At 41.6% G+C, this 16,091-nt stretch overlaps 2 protein-coding genes across 2 annotated transcripts in view; both read right to left on the reverse strand.

Moving 5' to 3' along the window:
- Positions 1-141: 141 nt before the first annotated feature.
- col28a2a (collagen, type XXVIII, alpha 2a) lies at positions 142-13,050 on the reverse strand. The gene is made up of 35 exons (XM_037489592.2): positions 12,566-13,050; positions 11,781-12,355; positions 11,328-11,348; positions 11,151-11,210; positions 10,018-10,071; positions 9,786-9,830; positions 9,666-9,692; positions 9,534-9,578; positions 9,382-9,426; positions 9,067-9,120; positions 7,935-8,003; positions 7,771-7,839; positions 7,529-7,597; positions 6,225-6,293; positions 5,955-6,023; positions 5,774-5,842; positions 5,477-5,545; positions 5,320-5,391; positions 5,135-5,203; positions 4,972-5,043; positions 4,682-4,750; positions 4,455-4,523; positions 4,273-4,341; positions 4,115-4,183; positions 3,947-4,015; positions 3,704-3,772; positions 3,402-3,470; positions 3,245-3,325; positions 3,103-3,138; positions 2,985-3,021; positions 2,002-2,559; positions 1,624-1,913; positions 1,256-1,514; positions 760-951; positions 142-678 (listed from the first exon to the last, which is right to left on the reverse strand). Exons 1-35 carry the CDS (start codon positions 12,696-12,698, stop codon positions 671-673), a joined length of 3,699 nt encoding a protein of 1,232 aa, XP_037345489.2. The 5' UTR covers positions 12,699-13,050; the 3' UTR covers positions 142-670.
- Positions 13,051-15,638: 2,588 nt separating this feature from the next.
- zgc:172182 (coiled-coil domain-containing protein 89) overlaps positions 15,639-16,091 on the reverse strand; it is a 2,270-nt gene continuing 1,817 nt past the window's right edge. Inside the window, exons 4-5 of the mRNA XM_062564893.1 lie at positions 15,955-16,079; positions 15,639-15,869 (exon numbers count right to left, since the gene is read on the reverse strand). Of these exons, the coding sequence (XP_062420877.1) occupies positions 15,783-15,869; positions 15,955-16,079 (212 nt within the window). The 3' untranslated portion in view covers positions 15,639-15,782. The remainder of the gene's footprint in view (positions 15,870-15,954; positions 16,080-16,091) is intronic.

The raw sequence follows: 16,091 nt of genomic DNA on the forward strand, positions 1-16,091 counted from the left end.
CTTATTTTTCCCCATTGCATTTTTTTGACCTAATATATTTGGATTTTTTTCTTCACAATATTTTTTATACTTATTGTAACCTTCATTTCTGTTGCGGTTGAATATTTCAACATTTATTTTTAGGTTGAATTTTTTTGCGGTGTTTTAATGTTGAAAAACTTTCAGGTACATCATTTCAATGCATAAATATTCAGTGCTAGAAATTCAATCACCTTTTTATTTCAACCCCGATGGCACAGATTTACTTCCATACAGCTGCCAGTTACAGCCAATACAAATACAATTATAATGACAACAAGCACAATGCACACAGAAATTCTAAACATATTAGCAAATTATTTAAACATAAGATATGTAAAGCATGTGCCCCATACACGTAAAATAATTATGTACAGGTTCATTTTTATTTGAATGCCAGGATAGGTAAACCCAGAATAAAGTTTTCATTCTGGCTTCACTGAGGTAATAGACTGTTAACTTGAAGTTAATCTCTTTAATTGGGTTGATTTTCAGGATTTTATATATTTCTTAATTTCTTTTTGACAGAAGACAAAAGTTTTCAAAAAGTGCAAGAAATTATTTTCTGAAACCAACAGACATACGGATTACAAATGAACAAACGGCAGATTGTAGAGTAGCAAAGCCCACATTCTGATGGCCTCATCACCTTTTATCCTCCTGTGGGTGGATGAAACAGTTGTAAATACAGACATTATGAATAAATAGAAAATGTGCTGATTCACAAACAACAGAAGGTACCTGTTCTGGATAGAACACAAGTCTTCTTGCATTCATCCTGTGTTTCATAACGGTTCTCATTTCCTTCACAGCCTCCATACCAAAACTGTGCGCAGGCATTGGCCTGCTTGTCATAGTACCAGTGGATGCTATAGTCTCGGCAGGTGCCTTGGTCCAAGTTAAGCTTACAGCGAGGATTCGGGACATGGGGTTCTGAAAAAGAAACGTGTGTGAAATGGGTGTTTTCAAAGAAGGATTATGCAATTCAATTAGAATGAGCCTTTTTTACAGCAGATATTGTGACTTATGTGATGTACAGCAGGAAATGCACAGGTACCACTAAACCTAGTTGCATTCATGCTGGCTTTTGGTTTTCTGAGAAGTGAATTGTGTCAACGCGTGAATACAATTCAGCCATTATTAATTTAATAAATACTCCCTGTGCTTGTCCCGACTGAGAAACGTCAAAAGGTCCTCCGTGAAAAAAGGTATATTGAGCAGGAGTAGCAGCACTTACCTTCAGACAGGTCTGGACTCTCTGCTGGCTTCAACCAATTGGAGTTAAAAGATGAAACCGAGCCCAGTGTTGACACAGATGTCTCGGATGAGGATAAGGAAGCAGAGGTAGATAAGACTGTCTTATTGGAGACGGTCCTTTCTCTCACGGGCGATAAAGATGTAGTTTTATTATTTACAGGTACACTGGCCACAGTATTACCAACCAGCGAAGCATGGGCACTTAAGTCTAAATCTTCACCTTCATCATCTTCCACCACCTGGAGTAAGACACCAAATTAAAATGTGTCACAGTTAATTCTGTACCATCAATGAATAAAATGACCAAAGTATTCTTCAGTGAAAACAATGCTACAGTATTTTTCAGACCTGAATAGGAAGACGATCGGCGCTGATGGGCAGCGTGAAAGTGTCTCCACGCCCTCGGCTGTTGCTACGTCTCTGATTTTCAATTTCATCTTGGTAATTTTGACCATTGTTGGTGTTCCCATATCCATTATTGCCATAGCCACCAAATCCGTTGGTATTCTCTCGATTTCCATTGTTTCCATTAACACCATGGCCATTGTTGCCGTTCCAGTGTAGATTTGTAATGCGATTGTAAATGAGGGCGCCATTTTCATCTTCACAAAACTGGTTGACGAGTTGAGACTCCAGTGCTGAAAAAAAAAAAAAGACATTGAGGAATCAGCCAGGCAGCAGAAAGCATTTATAGCTAATCGAATGACCGCGCTACTGAATGATCACCTGGTAGAGTGTTGAAGTCATCAATGAGGTACATGTGTTCGCTGTCGGGGTCAGAGGCAATGAGGTTGAGTTCACGCAGGAACTCGGTCTGCGTCGGGTCAGAAGAATTGACGATCCCCAGCGCGTACATCTCGATGTTTGCGGCGTGAGCTTCCCTCACAGCCAAGTCGAGCTTGACGGGCTCTCTTTTGTCAGTCTGACCGTCGGTGATGACGATGGCTACTTTCCTGACTCCGGGCCGAGCGCTGAAGAAAGCCTCCTGAGTGGCCTTTCTGATGGCGGTGCCGGTGTATGTGCCCTCGCCCATGTACGGCATTTTTCTGATGGCCTGCTTAACGTCTTGTTTGCTCGCGTAGCGAGCCAAGTTGAACTTCAAGTGGACCTCCAGACTGTAGAGGACCAGTCCAATCCTGGTGGCGTTGCGTCCAACCGTGGTCCGGTCGACCAGCCTAGTGACAAAGTCCTTGATGATTTCAAAGTTCTCGGGGCCGACACTCTCCGAGCTGTCAATGACGAACACGAGCTCCATCGGCCGCTCTTTGCACTTAATGCCACATCCTGGGAAAAATGAAACACATTAGCAGCTCAAGATGTCTGGAGTTGGTTGGAATCCACATGGAGCCAAAAGAACATTAGACTTCTATTTGTCCGATTGACATGAACATGATTTCGAATGAATGCTATCGTTGCTCCAAGTCTCTTAGTTTTGTAAGTGGGCAACAATTTGAAATTAGTATTGTAGTGCTCAGCAGCTATTTAAAACTAGGCTCTTTGAATCCAAATGAAACAGTAACATTTCACAAATTTTATTTATTTTATTTATTTTTCATAATTCGGCTCTACCTTCATAAGTATTGACAGTTCAAAGTAACTATTCTAATAGATATATCAAATCTCTTTGAATGTTTTACATTTCCACTTGTATTCCCTTTAGACCAAATAGTTATTAACGGTTAAACCAAAACACTGACTGGAAGTCTTACCACAGATTTCTTTGATCAGCCTAATAATGTCCTCCCTCTGAAAAATGTAAGAAGATTTATATTTACATAAAATCACTTTTTTTGAATGTTCAAACCTTAGTTGAATCATTGCACTCACTGTGAGGCCTTGGTCTCCTTTTGTTCCTGGCGTTCCCTGTGATTGGAGAAACATTAAATGTTCTGGTTAGCTTGATGAGACTTCACATGGTCCGTTTTATTATTTATTTCAGGAAGCGACGAATGTGATCTGTTTTACTTACTGCTTCACCGGGGACTCCATGATCTCCCATGTCACCTTTCATACCTTTCATTCCCCTTTCACCCTGTGATCCACGATCACCCTGCAACAAGGCAATCGTTGTTGAGCAAACAGAGACCATCACAAATGATCCAAATGTCGATGAGTCACTTTCTTACCTTGGCTCCAGGAAATCCATTACCTTGAGGCCCTCTAGGCCCAGTCAAACCTTGAGATCCTGGCTCACCCTGAAATTATACATTTGATTTATTGAATTATTCCCACTCCACACTCAGTAGACCATAAATTACGGTTGTTTTGTCCTGCAGCTATTTTTTTTGGCAGATCCATAACATGTCAGCACTAAATAAGTACATCATATTGCCTCACACGCTGTGAACAATTACGAATTAATCTTGATAATAAAGAGCATGTAAGTTCTTGAAAGACAGTGCTGATGTAAACCAGTGGTAACAGTTACCTTCGGGCCTTGAATTCCTTCTCCTGTAAGTCCAGCTGGACCAATAGGTCCCGTCCTCCCAACAGGACCCTTAATAAATGTTTAAAAGTAAAGAGACAACTTGGTAATGAAAAGAAGTTTGCATAGAGAAAATAAACAACCAACTTCTAACAACACACATTGTCAAACGTTTAACACATGTCGTAATTGATTATGCTTCAGATTTGAATGTTGGTTATAATTCGATTCATTCATTTTTCTCACAGGGGGTCCTTGTAAGCCCTCTCCAGGTGGGCCGGGTAAACCTGGCAATCCCCTAAAGCCAACATCCCCCTGAAACAGACACGACATTACCAAATGCACCATTAGCATACACCAGTACATACACACATGCAAAAACCCAAAAGACCATCAAAAAATGTAGACACAAACCTTGGAACCAGGAATTCCGACTCCTTCTGGACCAGGCTCACCTGGTAATCCTGGCAGGCCTAAAGGACCCTAAAATGAGTACAGAAATGACATCATGACTGTTCTAGATTAGAACAAGATTAACTGGCTGCAGAAGTTTAAATGTGGATGAAACAAACCGTGGGGCCGGGGATGCCATCGCCTTTTGGACCGGCTGAACCTCTTAAACCCGGGAGGCCACGATCGCCCTGTTTTAGGGAAATGTCGCGATGAGAAAGATATGGATGGGTTAAGAGTGAAGAACAAGAAGATAATATTTGTTTCCAGTATTCACAGCCAAAAATGTCAGTTTTTCCGGTACCTTTGGACCAGGTAATCCATGGCCCGTTTCTCCAACAGGACCAGGGGGGCCGCCTGTGCCTACATCACCCTGGAGACAATCAGATCACGCTGTTGACTTGTGGCAACAACTTTGAAACATTACATCACATCAGAGTCTGGCAGCTCTCCCGGCCTCCTGCACCTGTCTAACTCGGTGGCAACATCTGGGCGAAGAAACAGTTTGATGATGGTTTGTTATTTTTTTACCTTTGGACCTGATATGGAACGACCTGGCTGTCCCTGCGGGCCCTGCTGGCCGGTTATTCCACGTTCACCCTGAAAAGTGAGATTTGACAAGAGACTTAGGATCCATATCATCTTGTTTACGCAACCAACACGTCTGCAGCCAACGACCCGCAGAAAACTTGTTTCTTTCTGTGGCAAAAAAGCCCCTCACAGCGACGTATTCGCCACATTACAGCTGGAGAGAGGCTTCTCATCACAGAGGATACCCCACACACCAATGAAACGGGCCTACTCCATCTATTAACTCTTACCTTTGGTCCAGAGGGTCCCGAGATCCCAGGAGGCCCGTGTAACCCGCGGATTCCTCTTGGACCCTGGTCCCCCTAGGAGGGATTACAGCACACATTATTTGATTAATGTTTGTTTTTGAATACATTTTGACAAACACACATATAAATATAATCTAAATCATACCTTTTCCCCTTGAGTGCCAATTCCTTGTGCTCCCTCAAGACCTCTTAAACCGGGTAAACCTGCCTCCCCCTAAAAGAGGAAAGATAGATGAGACAGAAGCAGTCGCTCAGCTGTGACATATCATTAGTGAAATAATCAATGTTTTTGTTGAAGAGTTGGACTAATGTGCATTTAATGCACTTTACCTTCTGTCCTGGAGCTCCATCCTCTCCTGGGAGACCGGGAAGGCCCCCCAAACCAGATGCTCCAGGCTCTCCCTGTAGCAGTAGAGTGGTAGTATTTGACATTCGATGGTTTCAGTACATTAGCACTTAACATACACGATTAAAGTGACTTATTTACCTTTGAACCAGGCTCACCAATGCCTCTGTCTCCTGTGGCTCCCTGCTCTCCTGGTAAGCCTTGGTCTCCCTAAAAATAGAAATAGCCGGCGACATGGGCAATTATGAGAAAGATATATATACATTGTACATGTCCTGTCAACAATAAAAAGCGGAATGTTATATCTTTATTATATTTTATCTGAAAACTCCTTCGGCCGTATTATAACTTATTGAAATATGAAATATTGAAAAACCTAAAGTTACATGCACTTCATTTGCAGTGGCTACATTTCCTAAAGCAGCCATTTTAACAAACCTTTGTTCCGGGTAGACCTTCTCCTGGATGGCCTCTGACTCCAGGTGGACCTCTTGGACCCTCGACTCCCTGAGTAGTTTGAACATGTTAGAAAGCTCTCCATGCATGCGTGTCCTTCTAATCTTTGTCTTGATGTGTCGGTGAGATGTGGTGAAAATATAGATGACGATATTTTGCTGACCTTCTCTCCCTGTATGCCTGCTCCCTGAAGTCCAGTTGGCCCTGGGAAACCTGGAAGTCCCAAGTCACCCTGGAAGGGAAACACCACAGTCATTCTAACGCGAAGAGTCATAACTTAGATTAGATTAGATCACATAACATCACTAATGTCACTAAAGAAACTCAAGAATCACCGTCTTGACATGTTGACTCCCTCACAAAGAGGCTTTGTTGTGTTAACTTTAGGATTTGTCCTATATTCTTTTTGTTAGATGATGCATTTATAGCCCACCTTTTCTCCTTTGATTCCTGCACCCTGCTGTCCCCTCGGCCCCCTTGGTCCTGTTAGCCCTCGTTCTCCCTGTGGAACAAAATTAGGTTATTTGTGTCAGTTACATCTCAGTCACTTCTTTGGTTCACAGCCAAGTCTGCATTGTTGTCAGCTTGGAGAGTGCAGACGAAGAACATGTTGGCTCCTGTTATCCCCTTGTGATTGATGCAAAGTGGTGGGGCAAACAAAGAACAGGGGTGTTTTTTTTCATCGTGGTAATGTTTGACTGCATGAACTTTTTCCACTGACAGTGAATCATGAAGTAAAGTGGTTGCTTATGAGAGCTCATGGGAGCTCATGGGGTATGAGCGGCCTCCTTAATAATCCCTCTGCTTTTAAACATGCAAATGGCTTTATAAAAATGGTATCCTGCTTATCAATCAAATGATATCTGCAGCCTGTTGTTTGAAATTAATGTCAGGTTGACATTATATTCATAAGGTGGCTCTGACCAAAGCAAAGTGGAATTTTGGACAACACATGCAAACATACACAACACGAGCAAATGAAGAAACCGCACAAATTTGACAACATATTTAGAAAAAGTCTTTCTAATGGTGAAACATGCTCCATTAAGCTCTTTCATTAAACCGTTTCATGTGGGACAATAGAAGGGTAGCTAATGCAGATATTTTTTGTTTTGTTTATGGTGTATTCGGGTTCTGTTGGAAAATGACCGGAAACGTTTAGGCTGTAAAAAAAGATCTGTATAAATTACGGTGAAATACTGGCAGCTGTGGTCGCCAGAACTCCACCGTAGAAATGACAGCGTCAACTTATTAGACATAACGGGATGTTTTTTTAACTGTAAATTTCACAATTCAGAACCGTTATTGGTTTACGGTGATTTACAATATATGGTCAAATACTGGCAGCTGTAAAAATGTCCATGCACGCATAAAACATTACGGTATGTTTTTTTGTCAGTTGTAAATTTCACGGTTCAAAACTGTTATTTGTTTACGGCAAATATTGAATGATTCACATATTGCGCTGCATTTCTGTTGTCTGTACAATTTCTAGTACAATTAACAGTGAATAAATGTATTTATTACAATATATCAATGCCAAGATAACTTTCTGTGCTAACATATTTATTTACAGTATTTCACTCTCAAATAAACTGAATCTAACCCATTTCAATTTAACAGTCTATTACTGTCTAGATTTGATTGTTTTTCACCGTACAATTTACTGACTATTTTTACAGTGCATGTTTCAGCTGCTGTTGATGCGTTTTCTGACGATAGACGATAGAATAATACCTTTTGTCCAGGAAACCCCTCACCATGGGGTCCTTTTTCCCCTTGAACACCTTGTGGTCCTTGAGGTCCCTGTTAACAAAGTCAGAGTGCACAATGTGTCACCCAAACAGTGCTCAGGTCAATGTACCTTTGTGCTTTTGTTAATCAACAGATCCCATTGGCAAGTGACATGACAAATATGATCACCAACACAAAAACATCAAACCCTTTGGCACAGCTCGGACCGTTTCTTCTCAACTTACAGGAAGGCCGGGTTCACCCATCCCGTGGGGGCCGGGGGGACCTGGTCTTCCCTGGAATCCCATGTCCCCCTGCAGAATTATGAAGTCACTTTATTTAATAAAGTAATTTCAAATAATAGAAGATAACTAAACAACAACAAAGTTAAATGCAAAAAATAATTTACCTTTGGTCCAGGATGTCCAACACCAGTTTCACCCTGAATTCCTGCAGAGCCAATTGGGCCACGTTCACCCTGTGATGACAAAACAACAGTGTCCATTCAACCTTAAATCATGTGAAAATTGAAAATTGAGGAAACTAAACCATTAGTTTAACATGTTACATTGCTTTTATTTTAAAAATACCTTAACTCAAAACTGAATTTTATTGTATACACAAACACATCCATGCAGATAACATGGAACAATGCTCTGGATATTTTGTGTAGTGGGTGAGATATTTGATCTTTTCCTGCAGGTCAGGACTCATTTCTCACAGTCTTAAAAAACAAAATGACAGTGTCTCAAATGAACGAAAAACAGCTTGAGGCTTTTTACTACATGTGATTTCGGATGGATTACAATAACAACCAATAACTTAAAATAAATAAAAATGAAAAAGGTTGGTTACATGAACGTCTTACATGAAGAGCTGTAATGTAATTATTTGTATCTTGTTCAACAGAATATAATAATCCCTATGTAGTATTTTACTAGATTTAAATGTGATCTGAATGATTCACTTTAGTCATGATTCATATTATTCATGTCATGCTAGATTTGAGTGTAATGACTGTAGCTTCTGTAAAACACAGAATTTCAAATATTGTGTGGTGTCTTCTGAGAAACATACATGCAAATTATACAAATTATACTGCATAGGGACCACCGAGAGTCCTGGTGATCTTTGCAGAGGCCCCCGTACATGTCTTCACATGACGAGCCACTGAGCAATCATTGACTTACGTCGCATGTTGTTAACTGCAGGTCTTGTTGGAGATGAGAACAATGCTTGAGGCACTTATACTCACAGAAACAGGATACAAGGAGAACATCAGGAGATTCTCTAGTGAAATATTTTTCCGTGAGCTCATCCCTGTTCTGGTTAATAATAGTAATGATGGTGAAGATTTGGCTTATTGCCATGTATTCACACAGCGGTTTATTACAACACAAAATGAGCCTGTGTGCTGCACAGGAAAGGCCGCGGTGGTAATGCTCCGACCCCTCGTATAAACTTATCATAAAAACAAATGTAAAGTTCACAGCACATGCGCACGGTCAGGCAAGTAAAAGTTGATCCAGAAGTGGGCTGACCTGCTTTCCCTGAAGGCCCTCGGGTCCAATGTCTCCTTGTGGTCCAGGTAACCCCTGGGCAGAAACGCCACCCAATACAGACATGAATAAAGATATCCAGAAGCATTAGTTTGAATTGACTGTGTGTTTTTTGCAGCTATCTTTTTTATAATGGGGATTTTCCTTAGGATATAGAATTTACTAACATACACCCGTTGAGTACTTCTGATAATACGCCAAATATCATGCTATCACTTCAGTACCAACGTCTAAAATAAAAAACATCTGTTTGAGCCAGTAATGCTTTGCCTATTTTACTACTGACATGTTACTGACCTGGAGACCTCTAAGTCCTCTTGTTCCAACTGGACCCTCAGGACCCTGAAGCACATCACACATGGAAGAGAAAAACCATAAGATAATACACAGCATGTACAAACTGGAAGTATATTATATAACATTCAGTGAGGTCAACAGTGAGGTTTTACCCTGTCTCCTTTGATCCCTGGGGTGCCACACTCACCCCTTTCGCCCTGTGTGGAAATTACAAGTATTGCATTCACTTGCATAGTCTCCAACAAAATCAAATGTCATCATTGTCATTCATCTAGATCACATACCATCTCTCCTTTGTAGCCTGGTTTTCCCTTCAAAACAATGATTGAGATGTTATGAATTAACAAACTACCGAGACAGTAAAGCATGTTTTCTTAATTTTGGTGATGATGATGATGATCTACCTCTGCACCCTCCCGGCCGGGTAGACCACTTAGTCCTGCTTCACCCTGATGTGACCGAAGGTACACAGGCTCATGATATCAGTGAATACGAGTTACAGCCACAGCAAAGTTAAGGGCCTTAACGCAGAATAAATGGTCTGATTTTGCAGGTAAACGGATTGGAATTAAATGAAACAACTCCTGGTATTTGTACTGGTATTGGTAGTCGACATATCCATCAAAAAGCACCCACCTTTAGCCCTTTGAGCCCTGGAGCTCCATCCTCTCCGGAGCGACCTTTCTTCCCCTGGAGAATGAAAAACAGTCAGGGTCAGGTTGATTCATTTCTCTCCCCTCTTGGTTGGTGTTGGTTTGCTCACATGGCAGATTGTTCTGAGCTACAACGCAGAAGCCAGAAGTCATTTTGTTTGCCTTAAGGCCAAAATGCAGGCTAAAATATCACCTTTATTTGGGGACTAAGTGTGACTTGATTTTATCAATTGATAAATGAAGTGAAAATCAATTTAGAATATCAATTGTTTTTTATCGCGACGTTGTTGGCAAGAGACATTTCCCAGCGCAACACTGTTTTGTCTTAGTATTAATGATCTTATCTTAACTAATCACTAGTTTTCTTGAAACAAAGCTCAGCGGCTCATAACCTGAAAACAAAAGTACACTTCATCATATGTGTCATGGATGTGAGGGCTTGTGTGACATTTGAAGCCTCGGCTGGGCATGAGGTGTCTTGTCCACAGGGCCCAGGGGTCATAGTCTTGAGCTGCACCTGGACATAGTGTGTCAATTGCTACAACCAGAAATCACTTGTTTTTCGCCCATTAAACTAATGAGCGCAATTATGAGAGCCTCTTGTCTTGAGTGCAAGAATTTGAAGAATCTGTCCGAGGAGAAAGCACCTGGTTAAGGGCCTTGCAGCTGTCCGTCAGCAAAATCATTATCTGCCAGGCCGCTGGAAAGCTCGACACGACCTTAGCTCAGGGAGAAGGTGTGTAGAGTGGATGGGATGGACTTCTTCCAGCATCACACAGAAAGGATGTGCATTAACTGCAGTCCTTTTTTTTATCACTGTGTTAAAGCATATGGCAGTGTGGGTCGTATGGGAGGTGGCCAAAGGTCTAGTTTTATGGCATTTGCTTTTTTAGAATTTGAGGGTAGGACCACCTATCCACATACTTGTAGAAATGCCTACAAGCTATACAGAAGATGAGGAAACATGCAATTATCCTCAATTGTTTAAAAAAAAAGCACAAAAACGTCAGGATCAGGATTTCTCTGCACAAGATTTCCTTTCCTGGAAAATCCTCTTCTTCTGACACCTCAAAGGAAATAGTAGTATTTTTGAAAAGTTTGACGCTAAATACTCACCGCAGGCCCGCTTGGTCCCCTCTCCCCTTTCTCACAGGCACATCTCTCAGCCAGAGGGCACTGCAGATAAGGAGACACGTTTGCTAATCCGTTGTGAATGTACTACTTCATACTCTGACCTCATCCCACATTATTCAATTTCTAAAGCTTGAGCTGTCCAATTGTAATAATACTTACTCCTTCATTAGCCAAGGCCGTCTGCAAAGAAAACAAAAGTTAACGAGTATTAATAAAGCAATCATTTATTAGCGCCACTAATGAAAAAGGAATTCATGCACAGAAGAAACAGTTTGGGGGAGACCAAAAGGTATAGGCACAAAAAAGTTCAAAGAAGAATGAAAAAAAAACATTCCTCAAAACTTCAAGTTAAAGCCAGTTTTAGTGCAAGTCATGTGAGAAATTCTGTGAATCCCAGGGGATGTGTTCATTCAACAGTATTTTCTCTAAAGCTTAACATCCAGAGCTGTCAAAGATGTCCTTTGTTTCTCCAGAGCATTTTCATCATTCCATCGCCATTGAACTGCCTGAATGAGCCTGTCCATGTGTCAACGTTGAATAGCTCTTTAGTCAAAGCAAACACATCTATTTTCCTTTCAATGGTGCTTGCTGTCAGAAAGGTATTATACTCACAATCTCAGTGACGATTCTCTCAACTATGCCTTCGTCCTGTAAGTTATGGAGGAAGCGGGACGCTGGCGAGCTGGCGATTAGACGAAGCTGGGCCACGTTGGCCGGCTCGTTGGCTGCCCGAGTGATGCCCAGCGTGAAGAACTTGACGCCCTGGTTCTTGGCGTCAGCAACAGCCGAGAAAATGTCCGGGTTCCTCGGGTGGGAAATTCCGTCCGTCAGCAGCAGGGCTACTTTAATGCTGCGGGGACCGGATTCCTCCAGGTAGAGCTTGGTCATGTTGGTGATGGCGTAGGTGGTGTAGGTGCCGTGCCCGATGTAGGCGATGGGAGCAATGCGGCCCTTAAAGTCCTCTGTGCCCCTCCAGTCCCTGAAGGTCTGCTCCGTGATGACGTGACTGCTGTACTGCAGCACGGCCGCCTTCAGGCTCAACATGCGGCCGCTCTGCAGACGCACCCCCTGGAGCCGGTCCACCACGTCCACGGTGAGCCGCTTCTCCTCCTCGTGATTGTCCTTGGCGCTCTCCGAGCTGTCCAGCAGGAAGGAGAGCTCCAAGCTACAGTCCTCATCTAGGATGGCTGTGTGCACACAGAGCGGGATAAAGGGGGGGGGGGGGGTCTGATTAAGTGACATGCATTCGGGTTGGACTTCCTCTCAAAATAATGCAGTTTTTTCAAACAGATCTGTAAGTCTTCAACACGGAAGATGGGTTCAATCAGAGATGGATACGAACAATATCTGAACATAGTACTGCAGCAACTTGATGGTGATGAATTCTACATTCTTACCTTGTCCGTCATGAATGTTTGCCACCAGGGGTTTGGTCCTGTATTTCTTGCTAATTTTCCTCTCTTCGTAAAAGTCTTGGGCCCAGACGCTGGTCAGTGCTGTGACCAGCAGTACCCCTCTCGCAAACAACATTCTTGTCCCAAATTGTGGAGAAAACTGAAAATGTTTCAATCAAACTCAATATCCGAATCCGAGTGAAAAAGTTTGTGCACCCTTGCATTCAACTGCTCAGTTAAATATATACACTGTATATAGTTATTTTTACATCAAACTCATAGTCCAACCTTTGTATTTCCGTGTCCTATTTGAAGCGCAGCCCAAAATGCAGAACTGGAGCAGGTAGCCGGAGCAGTCGAGGGCGTCAGTGCACAGCGAGCTGCCCTCAGCTCATTGATTGAACGGCAGCAGCAGTGTCAGTCATCCTGAAGAGGAGAGAGTGAGAGACCCTGAGACGCTCACTCCTCCTTTATAGGAAGGCACCGACGGACCAGATCCCGCTGAGCCTCGCCAGATTCCCTCCTCCGGCCTCGGGGCAACGTCTGCAGCAGTGAAGCAACATGGTGTGCGTTTGCTGAGATGTTTAGACTCTGCAGGTACAATCGAATGTAGATAGTTCTGGTGTATGGGTTGGTTAATGTTATTCTTTAACACCACAGAGTTATTGATTTAGCGTATGTGTCTTTTTAAAAAGATACAGGAGCGTTTTAACTGGTTCACCTTACTGTAAATCTAAAAAGTATGGGTTTGATTCTCATTATTATCTCAGAGTATTCGTATTTACGTTGACGACCTCAAACAACAGATTCATAGTGTTATTAGTCTTTTCAAACCCGATTGTCTTTTTAGTTTAGAGGTGGTAGTTGAAATTGTTTTCCTATATTATTATAATCTAGCCAAGGTCTTCATCATTGCCAAAAAATCCAAAATCAATGTAATCTGAACATTCGTACAAATTGAAATGTATGGAATCATTTATAATCAGTAAACCTAAATTCTTTTGGGACATAAGGTTACATCAGAATAAAATAGTTCTTAGACAAAATTTCAACAATATAAAATGGTTAAAAGAGGTGTATGCTACCTTGATGGTAGTATACATTCCAATTGCACAGGGTTGAAAGTTTAAAGGTCCGAATGGCAGAGGCCTGGCCACCTTTGGTCTCTACCTTGAACTTAAAGTGATCATAACAACCCTGCCTGAGGAAAAAAGGTTAAAGGAGACATTTTCTAAATTAATTATAAAATCACCAAGGATTAACACACAGAGCACAACATGTGAGTGACATCCTGCTGTTTTTCATTAACAAACAGTAGATCACAGTATCAACAGCAACCTCCACTTTTGTGAAATTCCCTATTCACTTTCATTGCTCTATTCTACCTTTAAAGAGGGAGGAGGGAGTTACAACCTGTAGGCGAGTGACATGTAATCTACCTTAGCTATAGGTGGCACTTCACTTTCCAGACCCTAAAAGATGATCATCTGACCATATGACCTTCTTTCGTGGTCTGGTTCAAATGGGGCCGATCCTACGCGGCCCGTCTGAGGATTCATGGCCGCATGCTGCGCTTGAGGTGAGGAGGCGTTGTATTGAAAAGCTGCAGGCAAAAAGTAATTAGAAGAGACTGACACAAAGGAATGTTTCACAGAAGGATGGCTTGACAAAATCCGCCCGTTCACTTTGCTCACTTTGCTCACTTTGCAAATGCAACATTTGCTGATTGTTGTGCGTTTAGATTGTCTTTCATGTGCGTCCATCACTGACTGAGTGCTTGTGTTTCTGGTTGTGATAATGGTAGTTACACTTACATTCTAAACCTCGTCACTTTGTACAAATCTGACTGCTGAATGACCCTTCAAATATATAATAGACTTTTCTTTTTACTCTGTACCATTTTTCATCCTTAAAATCCTCACATGAATTATGACGATACAATGTTTAGACGGTATCTAATATGAGAAGATGTGTGACAATGTTGGACAACACAAGAAAACACACTCTGGTCCTCTGCAGGTTATAATATGCAGGCATACATTCCACACTATCTTATTTGCGTTAAACTAATATGACAAATGTTTTTCTCACCACATTAATGATAATGTACATTTTCCTTCATTAAATGAACACTAATTCTGAATCATAAAACACCACCAGGGCAACAGCAACAGTAGAAGCAGAACTTGTGGGAATAATATGCTGCCCCCTTTCTGGAAATGACGGTATAAAAACACATCGGACTGCATGTGCTCAGACCAAGTCCAAGGTCGTTCAAAGCTGTGTAGGATCCACAGGTGTGCGATCCACAGGTGCACATATTCCTCTCCAGCCATCTTCACCACCCATGGGAGCTGTTGGATGGTGCTGCAGCTGTAGATTCTGCAGGAAAAGCTGTGATAGACATACTGCCTTTTGTTCGAGTGCAGGAATTAACAGTCTTTTAATGAATACATGCTCAGGGGGTCAGGCCTTAAACTGCCCTTTAAGGGTCTTTATTTATGTGCAATGAACTTTTTTTCCTTTGTTGCCTCAGTAGATGCAAGTTTCTCTGTCAGCATGTGAGTTCTACCAAAATGTGGAGTTGCACGTTTTGTTTAATTTGCCGTGTTACGCAGAATCATTATCTTAGAATCATTATCAAGCAAAATTCCAATTCCAATTGTGTAATTACTTACTCAAACATAATAAAAAATACATGTACCCAGACCAGAGTTAAAGAAGGTGGCTAGTTGCACTTGGGTATGATGGCATTCGCATCCAGAGTTTCAGAATTTTGGATTTGATTTGAAAGGAACGAGTCAATAGTTATAAGACTAGTATAGAATTGATTAATAACTACTTCTAAATACCATATACAATCTCCTCTTTAGAATAATAGCAGGCATTTTTTCTCTTTTGTATTGAATGAGGAAGCTGACTGTAGCTCGCTCTTGTTAGATCCAGTGTTCTTCTTGGATGGTTGTTCTTTCCTTTCACTCTTCAAGGTGAATTAAACTTTCCCCATGAGGGGATTCCAATGAAGAAGTAATCGAAAAGGCTTAGACACAGACAGAGGAGCATTCTCTAGTCAGGTGTATGAAGGGATTTATTGGATAATCATTTGAAAAGTTAATTTAGATTTTTTTTTAAATGTTTTTGCCACAGTTTTTCATTATTTTCATCAAATGAGCAAATACATGAAATATTTAATGAAAACGCTCTTTCATATTGATATCGTTCAGACCATCATGTGGCGAAGCTTCTTATTTAACTCCCTTTCTTGTAGAAGAAGGCTGGTGCTGTGATCTTTGAATGCTTCAAAATCCTGCAAAAAGTCAGAAATGTTAAGTTCTCATCCGGTCCACTGACAATCACGCTTTTCACACTTTGTGTCACAGGTTTCAGCAAACCTCTTCCAGCTTTCTATATTTTGACGCCGATGTATCCAGTGCAGACTGGATCGACTTCACTTTAACATCTGCATTGACGGCTTCTGCTTCCCGTTCAAACCTGAGGCAAAGGTCAGGGACGTAAACTCAGGGACAAA

This window comes from Pungitius pungitius, chromosome 10 (genome assembly GCF_949316345.1).
Source record: "Pungitius pungitius chromosome 10, fPunPun2.1, whole genome shotgun sequence".
NCBI lineage: Eukaryota > Metazoa > Chordata > Actinopteri > Perciformes > Gasterosteidae > Pungitius > Pungitius pungitius.